This window comes from Protopterus annectens, chromosome 10.part0 (genome assembly GCF_019279795.1).
Source record: "Protopterus annectens isolate FY-2018-M chromosome 10.part0, PAN1.0, whole genome shotgun sequence".
Lineage (NCBI taxonomy): Eukaryota > Metazoa > Chordata > Ceratodontiformes > Protopteridae > Protopterus > Protopterus annectens.
The window spans coordinates 1,752,927,310-1,752,945,792 of NC_056744.1; the positions used below are offsets into that span (position 1 = coordinate 1,752,927,310).

At 40.8% G+C, this 18,483-nt stretch overlaps 1 protein-coding gene across 3 annotated transcripts in view; it reads left to right on the forward strand.

The window, feature by feature from the left end:
• The first annotated feature begins 2,378 nt into the window (after nucleotides 1-2,378).
• LOC122813975 overlaps nucleotides 2,379-18,483 on the forward strand; it is a 602,906-nt gene continuing 586,801 nt past the window's right edge. For all 3 annotated transcript variants that reach the window (XM_044086536.1, XM_044086534.1, XM_044086535.1), the window contains exon 1: nucleotides 2,379-2,657. In XM_044086536.1, the coding sequence (XP_043942471.1) occupies nucleotides 2,573-2,657 (85 nt within the window). In that variant the 5' untranslated portion in view covers nucleotides 2,379-2,572. The remainder of the gene's footprint in view (nucleotides 2,658-18,483) is intronic.

Here is an 18,483-nt window from a genome sequence, read left to right on the forward strand (position 1 = left end):
AGCTCTGACAGACACATAAATGAGGCTCACTCAAGGAAACTGTAGAAGCAGCTCTGTTACAGAAGGTGAGTTAGATAACAGTGCTTCACACTACTGCCATTCTATCTTAATGGCATGAGAAAACAACACAGCTTCCTTATGTTTAGCATGACCTATGTAAAGAGGACTTGAAATGTATTCTAGGAAAAAGGAATGAAAGCAAAAAGTGATGTGAGTTAAACCACAAGATTTATACACTTGGAAAAAACAACAAATGAGTTTGTGTCCACAAAGTAAACTGGAGTATTTTCATAATAACTGGTGGTCTTAACAGCATTAATATTCCACAATATTCATACATAGATACATCTGTGTGTGTTTGTGTGATGTGTGTTGTATGCACATGTATATTTCTTTGAAAATGCCTGTAGTATATCCTTTTGCAGGATGCTAGGGCACCCATACTCAACTTCTTAAACTGCATGGAGGATGATTCATTGTAATGCATATTGTCATGCAGTGCATGTATGACATACATCTCAACCTTTTAGAGCAATAAATCTGGACAAAGCCTAAAATAATGGGGGTACAATAGCCCAGAAATAGGGACAGCTTTTCAATATTGCTCTTAAAACTTAGATAGTTGCTAGGATAATAGGTTTTGTTTAACCAAGACTTTCGCAAGTGTGAGTGGTAAGGATGAACTACTGTGGCAGGGCTAGCCACCTGGAGATGTAAACTTTGGCTCAAGATAATTGTCGCTTTTGAAGTGACACCCCGACCCCATGTGCAAAATGGGAAAAGGGGTTGAGGATGGATGATGTCTGACACTCAAATGTATGTCATTATTTAGTGACTTCAATCCTCAGTGGCTTACCAGAAAACCACAAATTTTATGAGGAATAGACAAAAAATATTGGTCAAACCACTGGGCGGTTGAGAGGTATGATGCACAACTATGAACTGCATTATTGCAAAGCAACGTAACTCTGCATATCTGAGCATCTAGAGTTATATTGCTTGGCACTGTTTTAATGAATTCCAGCCTACATCCTCCTGTTTCTCCATGCCGTGCACTCTAGACAAGGAATATACTCAATTCATCAAACTGCTAAATTGAAATCTTTATTTTCATAGAGCCTTAGTCTGATAAATAAAAGTTCATCAGAAAGTTTTCCACCAACTGCCTGCACACTTAGAAATATGAATGAAAGTTTAAGTTACAAAGTTCACTAGGAATTCTGTTGACCTTCTCCCTGAGGGATATCTGATTTTTTATTTTTTTGCATTAAATACCAGTATAAAAGTAAGCATATATTATTGTGACTAACACAAAGTCTACATGTGCAGTTTGAAGAAGAGAGACAAACAGCGCCTGGTTGTAACACATGATTTGCACAAATAGAAGCTATTCCACAGAGACTGAGCAAGCAGTCCAGAAACACCAAACATAATGGTATGATAACTTTGCCTCTGTTCTCGATAGTTTGATAGTTATTTTTCTGTTGTTTTCTAGAAAAGATTAAATTCAGTTATGTCATTATCAAGAGACTGTGCAGTCACTTCAACTATATACACTTACTACAACACTGATAATATACTACTATTATATTAGTTTCTACAGAATGTACAATTATTTAAAATAGTTACCATTATTCTGATAATGGGGAACTGTTAAGGTAGCTGTAATAGCCTCAGACTGTGTGATTCCTTTAATATTTACCATTATTCTGATGAAGGACTCCCCACATTCACATTTAATATTAACCATATAACCAGTATCTAACTATCTACTGACTAAGTAACCTAAGAATATAATCAGTTAATTAGTATATATAAACATTTAGTTACATATTATTGGTCAGTCTTTTATACTATTCTTTAACCAAGTTTGCATAAAGAAAAAATAAAATTGTAGTTATTAATATTGCTCCTTGTGGCTATCCCAGTCAGAAAATAAAAACATAGCATTACAACACTGCCTGGCAGTATGACTTCTCCCCAAAAACATAACTGCTGGGCTTTGTTAGAAGGTAACACAAGCAGCATGATGTTGATGTGTATTTGTTACAGTAATAGAAAAGAATCATGGGTAACCTTAGCCATCAAAATAAGAAAAACACCACAAAAGGGAAACATTTCTGGATTTAGGTGAGTTGGCTTGCAGCTAAAATAGGCACACTTCTGAATTTGTGAAAAATAAAAGCTGAGCTTGACAGTTAAGCTGTGCTGATGTTGTACTTCTGCTTTTCTGGACACAAATATGACTGACTTGGTGCAAGTACTGACTTTTCAAACCTCATGTCAAGTCTGCCCTGCCCATATTGACTCAGTTCCTACTGGAGGGTGTTGTGAATTTATTCTGTCCCATTTCAATTCCCATTAGAGGTCGACAGCAACGCAGCTCGCTCTGAGGATTACTGTGGTGTATTTAAAGCAGAGACTTTAGCTGCATGGCGAAACGTGCTCCAAGCTAGCTGATTTCCCTTTTGGATATCTATATTTTCTCCTTATAGGGTGGTTTCTCTGCACTGTACTGTAAATTGAACTTAAAATGCTTTATCTGAATTAGAAATACAAAGATCAAATAACAATGGTTACTATTCATTTGAGTATCTTTTTATCTGCTGCATGCGTTTTCTCTCATGAGATGAATGCTGAATACATCACTAAGCAAGGTAATTCATTCTATACATTACTTTGTTTTGATTAAACAGAGCAGACAGGATTCTAAATTTTGATGAATTTTATTTAATTTAAATGTTGTATAATAAATTTATATCTGTATGTAATCCTGGGAAACTAAGCTTAAATGTTTTTCATGTTCTGTATAATAATGGAAATGTATGCTTTATTAATATACACACATCCTAAAAGTATTGCTTAGACCATCTTCTAGTTATATCAACAGATCATTTAGCTATCATTAAAGTGATCTGCACTTTATTATTTACAACTCTTCAGTTACCTTTATTTCAGTTCAGAAGGAAGAATAAACAAGAGTGGGTGTTGAGAGAGAGAGCTACACACACACACACACACACACACACACACACACACACACACACACACACACACACACACACACACACACACACGTGCGCACTCGCATAGACACCCATTCACACACACATGCAAAAACAGATACACATTTTCAAAACTCCCAGTTCTGCTGAGTTTTTCAGTATGTTTATGAGTTGAGTCAGGTGTCAGTTCTCCAAAAAGACTGCACTTGTGTTTTCTGAAATAATAATTTGACAGGTGCCATTATGTCATCTACTACCCCATGGACACCTGTCAAGGTCTAGAACAAAGAATTTTGGTCAGAGATATTACAGCTGTGGACTTTAATTATCATTTTGTACTAAATTATTTTTTATGTTGTATTAAATGCATAAATTGCAAAAAAAAAAAAAAAATTCTGGAATGTAGATTTTCTGCCTATCAGCATATTTGAAGTACTGTAAAAGAATCTGGCATATTCATCCTGATCAATAAGTCTGTGGGATTTTTTTTTTAGTATTTTAATTTTTCTTGATGTGATAATTAATATTTAACTTTCCATTTGCTGTCACTGTATTGAAATACTGCACTGATATCTCAGCTGTTTCTAGAAATGATGATAGAATTCACAAGGAACGTTGGAATTCCATGAAGGTAGAATCCATAGCACTGGTTATACACCAGTTGTCTACTCTTGGCTGCTTGACGTTGTTGGTTAGTGTTTCTTTTAGTGATGTTTTCTGAGTGTAGTAAAATGAGTTCTTATTTTCAAGACCTTCTGGTGACAGAGACATGTTATATTTCATGCACATATTACACACACACACGCACAGACACACACACACACACACACACATATATATATATATATATATATATATATATGTGTGTGTGTGTGTGTGTATGCTCACGTGCGCGCCTGTGTGTGTGTGTGTGTGTGTGTGTGTGTGTGTGTGTGTGTGTGTGTGTGTGTGTGTGTGTGTGTGTGTGTGTGTGCATGCATGTGTGCGTGTGGGTGTGTCTCTCTCTCTCACTATGTATACATAAAAATATATGTGATTCTGTAGACAGATATAACTCAGTCAGTCACATCTGTGTGTGAAATTTATGTAGAAACACCCTACATGTGGTGCAGCAGTAGCATTGTTGCCTCACAGCAAGAGGTTTTCCCGTTCGATTCTCAGCTAGAGTGCGGGGAGTGTCTTCTGTGTGGAGTCTGCATGTCCTCCCCGCAGTTGGGTGGGCGTTCGAAAGACATGCGTAAATGGGCATGCCTTTGTTGAAGGTTGAATGTCGAGCTGGTACCTCGGTGTTCCTCAAAATCTACTGCCAATCATTAGCGGACTGGAGTTCCGCTGTGGCGACCCCTAACTGGGAAAAGCCGAAAGACAACAACAACAGCACTCCCAGTGGGCTTTCTTCACTTGTGTGTTTTTCTTTTTTTTCTGATTTTTTTACTTGTAAAGTTCTGAGCTGACAGTAAACTTGGCAGTCAATCATAGCTTATTAGTGACCATCATATGCTTGAATCAGTAAGCAGCCTTTTCTGTTGTTTATTAGGAATGTACTTTCTGACAGCTGCATTTATGCAGAATAATTTTGCACAGGCAGTAACTATAAATAACTTTAACAAGTGTGACAGTGTGAAAAAAATAATGCAAGAAAGTGAACATTTTCCTATTTCAGAAAACAAAAACAAGTTGGTAATTCAGTAGCAACTAAGTGAAGTATTGCAATGTATTGTCACTTGTGGAACTGCTGTTCTGTTTTTGCTGTCTAGCATCTGCCTAATAATGGTAAGTGACTGTGGGTGAATGGACAGAGAAAATAATATATGCTTTTAATTTTGATTAGTTAAAACATTCGTCTCTGTGGTACCCTTCTAAGAAGAAAATGAAAACTGACCCCTGCAGGTGGGTCCACAAGGAAATTAAATACCTGTCTGAGCTAGACAGGGGAGCAAGAAAATGACCTGCCTGACTTCTACTGTTATGGCCTCACATTCCCCTCACAGGAACCACTTTTCCTTGCATTTTTCTGAGTGGTACACTAACTTTTTGAGTCTTGGCTGATCAAATATTGTTTCATTCCAGCTGCTTATAGCTTTTTTCATGGTCTATTATAGGGCAATTAGCTAGTGCTGTGCAGAGAAAAGATCATACCTCCCAACCTCTCAGTGCAAGAAATTTGTAAAAAGCCAAACATAATGTAGGAAAAAGGCCCAAAATATGGAACATTTTTAAATACTACTCTAAAAGAAATTAGAAGTTTGCTTGAATAATAGGAGTTATGTTAGCATGCATTTTCTGAACATGGTTTGAAACTCAAATGTATGTCATTATATAGTGACTTCAATCCTCAGTGATTTGCCAGAAAGCCACACAGTTTACAAGGAACATACCAAAAATATGAGGCATAAATCTGGACATTCTGCGAAAATCTGGATAGTTGAGAGGTATGGGCAAGATGGTTCTTTTAAGATTTGTCTGGTCTGCTGCCTTGCCCTCACTGTTGTCATGAGTACTTCCCTGGGTGAATGCACAGAGAAAATAATTTAGGTTTTTAATTTTGACTTGTTAAAACATTCATCTCTGTGGTACTATTCTGATAAAAAAAATAAAACTGACCGCTGCAAGTGTCCACTTCTTAATTTGGCTACATCTCACAGCTATTTCTGAAGCAGGCAACTCAGCAGCATCGTTTATAACATGAAGCTTGCGAAAATATGAAAAAGCTGTTTATCCCACAGACAGAAGTGAAGTCTACACTTTCCAGCCTGTGAATCTGATGAGAATGTTGCCCAGTTTAGGTAACTAGGTCTGTAGTTTGGCCACTCTTTAAGTTATTTTCATGTAGACAAATTTCATGAAATGCCTAGATCCTAGCTGAGATGAGCAGATAATATTTATAGTCCTGAAGAACAAAAAATAAAACAGAAAAATATATATAAACCAGATAAAAGCAAACAACCAGGAACCAGGATCCACCATAAAATATTTTGTGGTGGATCCTGGTTCCTGGTCGTTTGCTTTTAATATTTATATTCCTGTCTGTCTTGTGGTAGAATCTGCTTAGGAGAAAGGAGTTCTAGTAGTAAATAATGACTATACACTCCTAGTCATTGTTACCACTTCTGACTCTACCAACAGTGGACTGTACACAATGTTAAATAAAATGTACGTATTAAGCAGTAGCACTGCATGACCACCACATACACATTTTCAGCACTGTAATCTACTCTTGGCTGCCACACCTGCTAAGAGTGACTAACTTCCCATCACCAGCATGGCACTTCTCACCAACTGGTCATTTGACACAGGTTTGATTAATGACTCGGGCCTCTGAGGGTCTGGCAACTGAGCATGAGAATGCCCATCCTGGGGAGGGAGTGCTCACAGGGGCAGCTTGTTGTTGTTTTTTGGAGGTCATGGATATGTGGGGGTGTTCTTTTCCTAGAGGTTTGGCATTAGCTGAGTCACAGTGGAGGTGGGATAATATGCCAACATGCCTATTACATGTCCTTCCCATTGGCAACATGTGTGCATGTTGGGGGTGGGAATGTGGGGCATAAATAAACATCCTCCTGGGCAGTACATATCATGCTGTCAAGAGGTGTCTCATATTCTTCCCTGCTCCAAACATGGACTAGAGAAAATCTGAAGGATCTTTGTTGGAGTCTGTAGAGGGACACGTGGAAGCAGCTGATGGTCAGCTGCAAGGGGGGAACAATAAAATAAAAAAATGCTTATTTACTAGCTGCTCAGCATTGATCACTGCTTGATTTTCATTTCAAAACAGCCTCTGCCTAGACTCTCAGCTCCACTTTCACCCCCTTACTTAAGTTCTACATCCCGTCTCATATACCTCACCACAACAGCACAGAATACTGAGTTACCAGAGTCCTACTTTAGGTGTCTCCTGTGTTGCTTACAACTAATACACTATCCTTTAGATTGTGTAACTAGATAGGTAGAAGGTTCAATATTGAACATGGGGAAACTTGTGTGTTCATAGGTTCATAGGTAGGGACTAGGCTATCAGCCCAAGGGCCTAAGTAAGCCCAGCCAACAAGGTTCCCTGGCTTATGCCACCCAAGAAATTTATTTTCCTGTGCCCCTGTCAAGCAGAGCCACAGAAGTGATCCCTGGGGTGTATTTCCTATTTCCCATCCACTCATCAAGATTTTTCTTGAAGAGTGCTAATGAGGAACTTTGCTTGGCATAGATTGGTAGCTTGTTCTAAAGTATGGGAAGTCTCTGGGACAGGAATCTATCCCTCCAGCATGTCCTGTTTACTGTGGTGACAAGGTTTAGGTCCCTAGAGCGTGTAGCTCAGAGGGATTGGGATTTCTTTAGGTGTAGCATGTCCAACAGCTCTGGGTTTGACATAGCTTTATATGATAGGCAGAGATCACCTTGGAGTAGGCGATATGCTATGGAGTAAAGCTGGAGTTTTTTGACATGGTCAGTGTAGGGCATCTGTTTGAGGCCAGTAATCCTCTTTGTGAGGTACTTCTGTGGCCTTTCCAGCTACTGCAGATGTCTTGTTAGGTACATTCCAAAAGGGGTGTTGTACTCTATAATGGGTTTAATGAGTGTCGAGTAGAGGGGAACAATGACCTCTTTTTTCCTGGATGAGAACCCTTTTGTGATGAGGTGTGCCACATAGAAGGATGTCCTGACTACTGTGGTGATGTGATTATCAAAGGAGAGATTACTGCCCACCTGGGTCCCAAGGTCTCTTATCACACATTCAGCATTAAGTAGACTGCCACATATGTGGTAGTTCATGGGTGCAGAGTTTTTACAGAAGTGGATGACAATGCACTATTTGGCATTGAGCTTGAGGCCATGGCTCAGACACCAGGCATCTGTCTCAGTGAGGCCCTTCTGTAGGATGTCCACATCATTTGGGGACTCGACTATGGCTCCTAGTTTGCAGTCATCTGCGAACTTCATTAGCCAAAGGCCTTCTGTGTTAGCCTGTATTTCAGAGAAGTAGATACCAAACAGGAGAGGTCCCAGGACTGAACCCTGTGGTACTCCACTTGTCACTGGTTTGAAATCAGATTTGGAGTCTGCAACTTTTACAGTGTGGGTTCTGTCAGTGAGCCAGTTGGCAACCCATCTTGTGACGTAGGGATTTATACCTAGTTTAGTGAGTTCAGCTATAATTCCAGAATGGGGAATGGTGTTGAAAGCCTTGGCGAGGTCAAGATAGGCTGTGTGAACCACCTTACCCTCATCTACGGCTTGGGTGACTGCCTCAAAAAGTCAATCAGGTTCAGGAGGTATGATCTGCCTTTCACAAACCCAAACTGGGTGGAGTCCAGAGTTTGGAGGTTACCAATGTCTTTATTTATGAGTTCCAGACTCTGCTACACTTTGCTGTGAAGGAAAGGTTAGTTTGCTTTTATTTTTTGTATTTTGTATATTTTAAATACTGTAGTTTATTTTCTTTACCTTGTGTTTTACCTGCATTCTGCTTTAACAGCATATTAAAACTTCAAAAGAGACCACAGCTCTCTCTCTCTTCTGAGTTAGGCAGAATTTCTTTTCCCGCCCTCTCACCCAGTCATAGTTGTCTTGTTAAATACTACTGTCTTTCTAGTTGCCTGCCTCTTATGTTAATCTGACCATATATCTCATTTCCTCTCTACTTTCAGTGGCTTGTGTGAGTAATCACTAAATCAAAAACCCCTCCCCTTCAACTATTTAAATTTATTGGCCATCGTACTGTATTCCATAGTACCAGAATACAAAAGTGACCACCCCTTTCAAGCCATCTTGCTGTTTTAAAAATAGTAACTCTCCACTAAACCTTAACTTTTTAAACAGGTAAAACTTAAGTTACCTTCTTTCACATCTACCTTCTGTAGTGCACACTGCAGTGTGCATTTTTTTTCATCTTACTTTTAAGCATCCCTTTGACTAGCACTTTCTCTAATACCTGCTGGAAAGCACTAGGAAGCCTTAAACCGATACAAGCACTCAACTCTCCTTATTAATAAGGAGAAATTAATAGTAGGCACTAAACAGCCTATAATTGCAAAGTACCTTGCTAAGGTAAGGGAAAACAGCTCCTGTACTTTACAAAAAAAAAAAAAGCATCAAACCAGGCATGTCCAAGGGTCAGCTTCCGGTGATTTCTCCTGTCCACCTGGTGAATCTGTGCATACTGGGGCAATGCAGCAATTGCCTCATGTACACAGACAACCCTCTCCTCCTACCACCCAACACTACAACCTGTGAGAGATGCACTTACATAGCCAAAATGGAAGCAAAGCTCTCTCCACCCAAGATTGTGCTAGACAGTCAAGAGGAGAAGGTTAACACCCACACTACACCTCAAGCAACACATAGCCCTTCTAAACACACACCACCAACACCCACATATAGCAACACTAAATCCACATATGCAGAGGCCCTTAACTGTAACCTGTCCAAGCAACAAGGACCTCTGAAGTTGAAACGCAAACAAACACCAATCACAGCCAAAGTGTCACATAGTTCAAAACACCTGTGTGCCACCCAGCAACAGCCCCTAAGGCAAGACAATGTACCTAACACTTTAGTCATAGGTGACTCTATAGTCCGGCACACTGATGTCCCTCTCACCAGGTTGAACAAGGAGAAAATTACAGTCAGCTGCCTGTCGGGTGCCAGGATCCGCCACATAACGCATGCACTCAAGTCACTCCACAACAAGTACAAATATGACTCTGTCATTGTCCATGTTGGAGTGAATGACTTGAGACGTACCTCCCTGGACTACATGAAAAGAGACATGGAAGAGCTCTCGGATCATGTGGCCCAGGTAGGTATGACCCTAGCCCTGAGTAGCATCCTGCCTTCGCCCAGAATGATACCACAATGTAAGGACAAAATGATTGACTTCAACAATTGGCTAAGCTTCTGGTGTCATTCAAAGGGGATCCAGTATCTGTCTGCCTGGGGCGACATGATTGACAGACCACGATGCTTTGCCAGAGATGGTCTGCACCTGTCGCCTCTGGGATTCAGGTTACTGGCTAAGGCTCTTGCCACCCCTATAGTGCCTTTTTTAGGCAAAGTTTAAAGAACAAAACCACCACCGTAACAGGTACAAGCATGCAAAATCTGAAGGTAATGCTACTCAATGCTAGAAGTCTAAACCTCAAAATGCACTCTCTCGAGGCACTCCTAAAAATGGAGAACATCGATATCTTTGCAGTAACTGAGACCTGTTTCAAGGCTCCCTAGAGCACCCCTGCAATACCAGGCTACAACTCTTACCACACTTTTCGGCCACCAAAGCAGGACCGAAACACTAAAGGTGGAGGAGTGTCAATATTCACCAATGATATTCACACCACCAGGCTAGTTGCCCAACACAATGCGTCTGAAATTCTCCAGGTGCAACTAACACTAGGTAAGACTGCAATCCAAATTGTAGCTTGCTACAGATCCCCCACCATACCCCAAGATTCTCACTACACCTTTCTAAACATACTGGAAAATATTAAGATAGAACCATACACCCTACTACTGGGTGATTTTAACTACCCTTCCATTAACTGGGAAAGCTACTCAAGTACCGACACCTTTGCCCAATGGTTCTTGGAATTCATAAATTCCAACGCCCTGGATCAACTAATCCATAGTCCCACCAGGGGCTCCAGTATCCTAGACCTGGTCATTGCCAACATGGGAAATCGATGCTCCACACCTATGGTCACCCCCTTGTTAGTCACGTCTGACCATAAGCTAATCACCGTTAATATCCACATCCCACCCCCACCCCCCAGTAAGGAAACCTCCATAAAAAACTTCTCCAAAGCCAACTTCATGCTACTCAAGTCAGAAGTGACAAACTTCATGACATCCATGCAGACGGGAGCTGAAAGTTCAACTGCTGAATCCTACACTAAGGCACTGTACGAGCACATCCACTCATGCATAAATCGTGCCATCCCAAATAGAACCAAGATGCTCTCATCCAAAAAAAAAGAAGCCAATCTGGTGGTCCCCTGCCATAAACAAACTTTACAACAAAAGGAAGAAACTGTTGCAGAAAAGAGGAAAATCCCAGGATGCAAAAAACTTCCTTACCAGTCTCAGTAAGAAACTGAAATCCCTCATAAAATCCTCCAAAGCTAGTTACGAAAATAAAATTGCCAAAGATTCCAAAGATAACAACAAGGCATTCTATAACTATGTCAAGAATCTAAATGGCAATGCTCAGATCTGCTCTGAGCTAAAACAAAATGGCATTAAATATACTGATCTCAAGGATATTGCCAATATCCTGGCAGATCGATTCAGTGCCAACTTCACCCCCCTCTCACCCCCTAAATGGCCCATCTCAATAAGATTGGCCAAATTCAAGAAGATTGCCAAATTCCAGTAATAATGGCCGTAAAGGTAAAAAACACACTCTCTAAAGCTAAGAATACAGCATCCATGGGACCAGATGACATCCCGGGCTGTGTACTACATGAACTACAATATGAACTGGCACCTCACCTAAGTGTCATGTTTAATCATAGCCTCACCTCAGGTTTCGTGCCCACTGAGTGGCACACAGCTACAGTTATCCCATTCCACAAGGGGGATCCACCTTGGATCCTGGAAACTACCGTCCCATCAGTCTGACAAGCCTTATCTGCAAGGCCATGGAGCGTATTATCATGGAACTTATAAACAAAGACATTGGCAACCTTCAAACACTGGACCCCACCCAGTTTGGGTTCGTGAAGGGACGATCTTGTCTCCTGAACTTGACTGACTTCTTCGAATCAGTCTCCAGAGCCATGGACAAGGGTAAGGTGGTCCACACAGCCTATCTAGACCTTGCCAAGGCCTTTGACACCATCCCCCACTCTGGAATCATAGATAAACGTACTAAACTGGGCATTAATCCCTACGTCACCCAATGGGGTGCTAACTGGCTTACTGATAGAACCCACACTGTAAAAGTAGCCTACTCCAAATCCAGCTCCAGACAAGTGACAAGTGGAGTACCTCAGGGTTCAGTCCTGGGACCGCTCTTGTTTGGCATTTACTTCTCTGAAGTACAGGCCAACACTAAGGGACTCTGGATAACAACGTTTGCAGATGACTGCAAACTGGGAGCCATTATTGAATCCCCAAATGATGTGGATACTCTACAAAAGGGCCTTACAGAAACAGATGCTTGGTGCCAGAGCCATGGGCTCAAGCTCAATGCCAAGAAATGTATAGTTATCCCCTTTGGGAAAAAACATGTATCCGTGAATTACCATATAGGTGGCAGTACACTAGACACCGAAAGTTTGATAAGAGACTTAGGGACACAGGTGGACAGTGGTCTCACCTTCGATAACCACATCGCCACAACAGTCAGGAAATCCTTCTATGTGGCACACCTCATCAATAAGGGCTTTTCATCCAGAAAAAAGGAGGTCATTGTCCCACTGTACTCATCCCTCATTAGACCCATTATAGAATACAGTGCCCCGTTTGGTATTTACCTCTCAAGACATCTGCAACAACTGGAAAGGCCACAGAAATACCTCACTAAAAGAATCACAGGGCTAAAGCAGATGCCCTACGCTGACCGCCTTATAAAACTCCAGCTATACTCTGTAGCGTATCGTCTACTCAGAGGCGATCTTTGTTTAACATACAAGGCCATGTCAAACCCAGAGCTGTTGGACATGCTACACTTAAAGAAATCCCAATCCCTCAGAGCCACACGCTCCAGGGATCTAAACCTTGTCATCACAATAAACAAAACATGCTGGAGGGATAGTTTCCTGACCTAGAGACTCCCCAGACTCTGGGATAGATTGCCCATACATGTCAAGCAGAGTGCCTCTTTGGTCCTCTTCAAAAGGAACCTTGACGATTGGATGGGAGAAAGGAAATTCACTCCGGGGATCACGTCAGTCGCCCAGCTAGACAGTGGTCCAGGGAAGTAAATAGTGTGGGAAGAAATAGCCAGGGAATTGTTATGGCTAGGATTGTATAGGCCCTAGGGCTGATAGCCTAGTACCAACCTATGAACCTATGATGATACGTTCCATGGCCTTACAGACCAGGCTTGTCAGGCTAATAGGGTGATAGTTCCCGGGATCAGTGGTGGCTCCCCCTTTGTGGAGTGGAATAACTGTTGCTGTGCACCATTCAGTGGGCACAAAGCCTGATGTGAGGCTATGATTGAACATGGTGCTTAGGTGGGGAGCCAATTCATTCTGCAGTTCGTGTAAAACACAGCCTAGGGTGTTGTCCGGTCACATGGATGCTGTGTTTTTGGCTTTAGAGAGTGCAACTTTTACCTGCGTAGTTGTGATTACAGGGACTCTGCATTCTTCCTGTGTAAATATGGGCCCTTTAGGGGGTGAGAGGGGATTAAAGTTAGCACTGAACCTATCTGCCAGGATGTTGGCAATATCAGTTGGTTCTGTAATTTTCATGCCATTGTGCTGTAACTCAGAGCAGATCTGGGTGTTGCCATTGAGATTCTTGACATAGCTATAGAATGCTTTGTGGTTGTTCCTAGAATCAGTGGCAATTTTGTTTTTGTAGCTAGCTTTGGAGGATCTTATAAGGGATCTCAGCTTCTTACTGAGGCTGACCAGGGAGCTCCTCCACTCATGGGATTTTATTCTCTTTTGCAACAGTTTCTTCCTTCTGTTGTAGAGTTTGTTTATGGCAGGGGGCCACCAGATTGGCTTCCTTTTTTTGGAGGATAGCATCTTGGTTCTGTTTGGGATAGCACAATCCATGCACTCGTGTAAGTGATTATAGAGTCCATTTGTGTAGGATTCAGCAGTTGTAACTGTATTATCCATCTGCATGGGTGTCATGACGTTCGCCACTTCTGTCTTAAGAAGCATGAAGTTGGCTTTGGCGAAATCTTTTACCGTGGTTTCCTTAATGGGGGGGTGGGGGTGGAATGCAGATATCTAGGGTGATTAGCTTATGGTCAGATCTGACCAACGAGGAGTTGACTTCAGGTGTGGAACACCATTCACTCATGTTGGTAATGACTAGGTCTAGGATATTGTTGCCCCTGGTGGGGGTGTGGATAAGATGATCCAGGGCTTTGGAATTTATGAATTCCAGAAAGCGTTGAGCGAAGGAGTTGGTACATGAGTAGTTTTCCCAGTTAATAGTGGGGTAGTTGAAATCGCCCATTATTAGGGTGTTTGGTTAAACCCTAATATTTTCCAGTATATCAAGAAAAGAGGAGTGGGAATCCTGGGGCATGGTGGGGGATCTGTAACAAGCTACAATTTGGATTGCAATTTTGCCTAGAGTTAGTTGCACTTGGATAACCTCGGATGCATTATGCTGAGCAACTAGCCTGGAGGTATGAATATCCTTAATGAATATGGACACACCTCCGCCTTTCGTGTTCCGGTCCAGGTTAGATGACCGAAAAGTGTGGTATGAGTTAAAAGCCTGGTAATGCAGGGGTGCTGTCTGGAGCCTTGAACCAGGTCTCAGTCACTGCACATATATCAGTGTTCTCCATTTTAAGGAGTGCCGCGAGGGAGTGCATTTTGAGATTTAGACTTCTGGCATTGAGTAGCATTACCCTCAGTTTTTTCTTGCCTTTTCCTGTTATGGTGGTGAATTTGTCATTTGAACCTTGCCTAAAAAAGGCACTATAGGGGTGGCAAAAGCCTTAACCAGTATCCAGAATCCTAGGGATGACAGATGCAGGCCATCTCTGGCAAAGCATCATGGTCTGCAGACCATGTCGTCCCAGGCAGATACTGGAACCCCTTAGAATGACACCAGAAGCTTGGCCAATTGTTGAAGTCAATCATTTTGCCCTTGTACTGCGGTATCATTCTGGGCGATGGCAGGATGCTACTCAGAGCAAGGGTCATACCTGCCTGGGCTACAAGATTGGAGAACTCTTCCATGTCTCTTTTCATGTAGTCCATGGAGTATGGCTCAAGTCATTCACACCAACATGGACAATGGTAGTGTCATATTTATACTTGTTGTTGAGTGACCTGAGTGCGTGGGTTATGTGGCGGATCCCGGCACCCGACAGGCAGCTGACAGTAACCTTCTCCTTGTTTAGCCTGGTGAGTGGGACATCAGTGTGCCTGACTATAGAGTCACCTATGACTAGTGTGTTGGGTACATTGTTTTGTCTTATGGGCTGTGGTTGAGTGGCACACTGAGTCTGTGGGCTATGTGTCATTTGGGTTGTGTTGGGGGGTGGTGGTTTCTTGTGTTTCTGCTTTGTAGGTCTCTGTTGCTTGAGCAGATTATTATTGAGAGCCTCCACAAATGTTTTTGTATTTCTAAGTGTGGATTTTGGTGGTGTAGGTTTAGTGGGACTATGTGATGAGTGTGGTGTGGTGCAAGTGTTTACCTTCTCCTCCTGACTGTCAAGTTCAGTCTTGGCTGGAGAGAGCTTTACCTCCAGTGTGTGTAACTCTTGGTGCTGTTTTTACTTCCCCTGAAGAGGATGCAGTTAGTCTGACAGTTTGCTTAGAGGATTAAGAAGCTGTTAATAAGCAGCTTCATATAAGTCCAGTGGTGCAAGGTTTGATTTCCTTGGATTCCATTGCCTAACTGTGTGACTCTGAGCAAGTCACTTAACCAGGCACCGCTCTTGGGATGAGTCTGAAAAGGTCCATGGTGATCAGTGCTGTACCCCAGAAAATAAATACTGTGGAATAATACCCCTCACCACATCAGATCCCTGGAAACATTAAACCTTAAACCCCTGGGAATGCACCTCTTAGTATGGCATGACCTGATTCCAACAGGTGTTCCCTACTCATTACAATTTGATAAGATAGTGACTATTGGCTGCATTGCTTCTTATCAATAGTAGTATTACTACATTGGTCACTACTTCTCTGTTGTCTTAGCTCTGATGATTGGTAATTGAACTTAGTAGAGTTAAGAAAGTGAAGTAATATTTATTGCAATAGACAAGGAACTAAATAAAGCTAAGCATGTGTAGTAGTTTTTGGTATAGTGATTAAAATATTAAATATTTTGCAACCACAAAATGTACATATGCAGTCTTGCTTTAAATACGTTGGTTTGAACATTTGTTATTTAAATTTATATATATCTACTGGAACTATTGTGTTGGTGCAAATTCTTCTTTATATATATATATATATATATATATATATATATATATATATATATATATTCAAAATCACATAGCCGAAAACTCAAAGCTCTGAAACCGGCAGAATCGTGAAATTCAAAATCCCGAAGCACAGAGATGTTAAATTTCCTTTTCCACTGGTGCAGTGTGTGGATGTATGGGTTGAATTTAGGTACGTTTTTGTGTGTAAGTGTGTTGGTTAGGGGCTTTAGTGTGTGTGAGTGTGTGTTGTGACTGTGATATGTGTTTGAGGGACTGTAAGATGTGTGTGTGTGTTGAGTTTCGTTTGTGTTTCTGTTTGTGCGATCTCGGAGTTAGAATATATAAGTAGGGGGGTGTGGGGGGCAGGAGTGCTTGCCCCGCTGCTTATCTATAGTGTAGTTGCATTTGTTTGATTGTGGGGGGAGTTTTGTGTTTATGTGTGTACTGTATATGTAGCGCAGTTTCGGGATTTTGAATTTTGCGGTTGTGTGTTTTCAGAATTGTGAGTTGTGCTTGGGGTTTCAGCTATGTGTTTTCAAAATACTGAAATTCGGGATTTCAGTATTTTGAAATTATATAGTGGACCTGTATATATATATATATATATATATATATATATATATATATATATATATATATATATATATATATATATATATGTATATATATATATATATATATATATATATATATATATATATATATATATATATATATATATATATATATATATATATATATATATATATATATATATATATACTGGAACTTTTCTTCTTAGGCCTTCACTAAAATGGGCTGCAACCCAAGTTGGGGATCACAATCTTCAAAACATGTATACATAAACAGATGCATTAAAACAAACAATAAGTAAATAAATAAGCATCAGCATAAAGTGAAGATAAAGCCAAAATAAAACTCAGATTGACTTAGACAGTAATAAACACCAAACGATCTTAAGAAATGGCATTGTGGAATAAGGAAATTTGTAGTTATCTTTTTAAGAGAGGTCACAGAGGTGCACTCCAGAATCTGGTAAGGTAATGAATTCCACAGTGAGGAGTGAGAAGCCTGATAAGAAAAGGAAAATAGAGTGTTAGGTGTCCAGTCTCATTCAGGGAAACAACACTGCTCTGGGGTGAATGAACCAGCAGATAGTGTGCCAATAGTAGCCATTTACGATACGCAGAGAGTAAATCTTGTATGCCGTAGTAGCTAATAGCACTACCGTAAACAGTTACTATGAAACCTCGGGGAAGCAGTGCAGACTTCACAGTACAGGACTGATGTGATCATAACAGATTTCCCATCAGCTTTCTGGATGGAGAAATCTTCATATGCTGCAGGCAGCTGAGCTCAGTGTCTGCAGGCCCCAGCTATAAACTGCTGCAAGCAATATATGAGATGTAATGAGCTACATTCAGGAACAGCTTCACCAGGTCCTCACTTGGAATAAGGCGTTTGATCAGGACTTTATTCTGAAGATAGCAATAAAAGGTTTTTAGTAAATGTTGACACTTGTTCTTTAAGTATCAGCACTTTATGAAGAGCAGCATGTAAATTATGCATCCCAGACATAAACTCCAATTAGCCTCCCCATAAATTATTATGGGGGAAGTTAAGTAGCAATAGGGGACCTGACCTTCATATAAACAGCCAACAAGTCCATCTTGGCAGGATGAGATTCATTCAACTATCATGCATCCATTTAAAGATGTCTTCCAGACACTTCTCAAGGGAATCAAGGGGATGTGCACATTACTGGGGGAGAAGAAATAAAAGTGGATATCATGAACACAGCAGTGATATGTCAGAACCACATCCTCTAAATGACATCTCCTAGAGGGAGCATAGTCATAGTAAATAATACTGGAGTCAGAATGAAACCATGTGGAACTCCATAACAAACAGGGTGCCTCAATGAAGTGCTTATCCCGAAGGCAGCCTTCCACGAATGCTCTGTAAGGTAAGATGCAAGCCATTTGTGGGCTGTTGCAGTAAGACCACATTTGGGAATTCAAGTGTTTAACCAAGACCATAGGAGCCATCAGGAGGTCAAAGAGGATGAAGAGGGAATAAAATCTGTGATCCCTCACTTCAAGGAAGTCATTAACTATATCCCTAAATGTGAACAAATACCTATTCATACCTTATGCCTCCTTACTCTCCCTTCTTCACTCAACTTCTTACTTCTATCAATTTCTGTCCTCTGGCTTTATCCCTAAATATATCATAAGCCTGCTTTTCTCTCATTTCATATTGAAATTCCTGTTTGGATAATTTAATTTACCTCTAATTTCTCTATAAGCTGTCTAAAATATATCTAAATATTAAATCATTGTCATATAACTTGTATCTGTTCTTAACCAAAGTGTTTATATAATGTCTAATTATTAAACTGTAGAT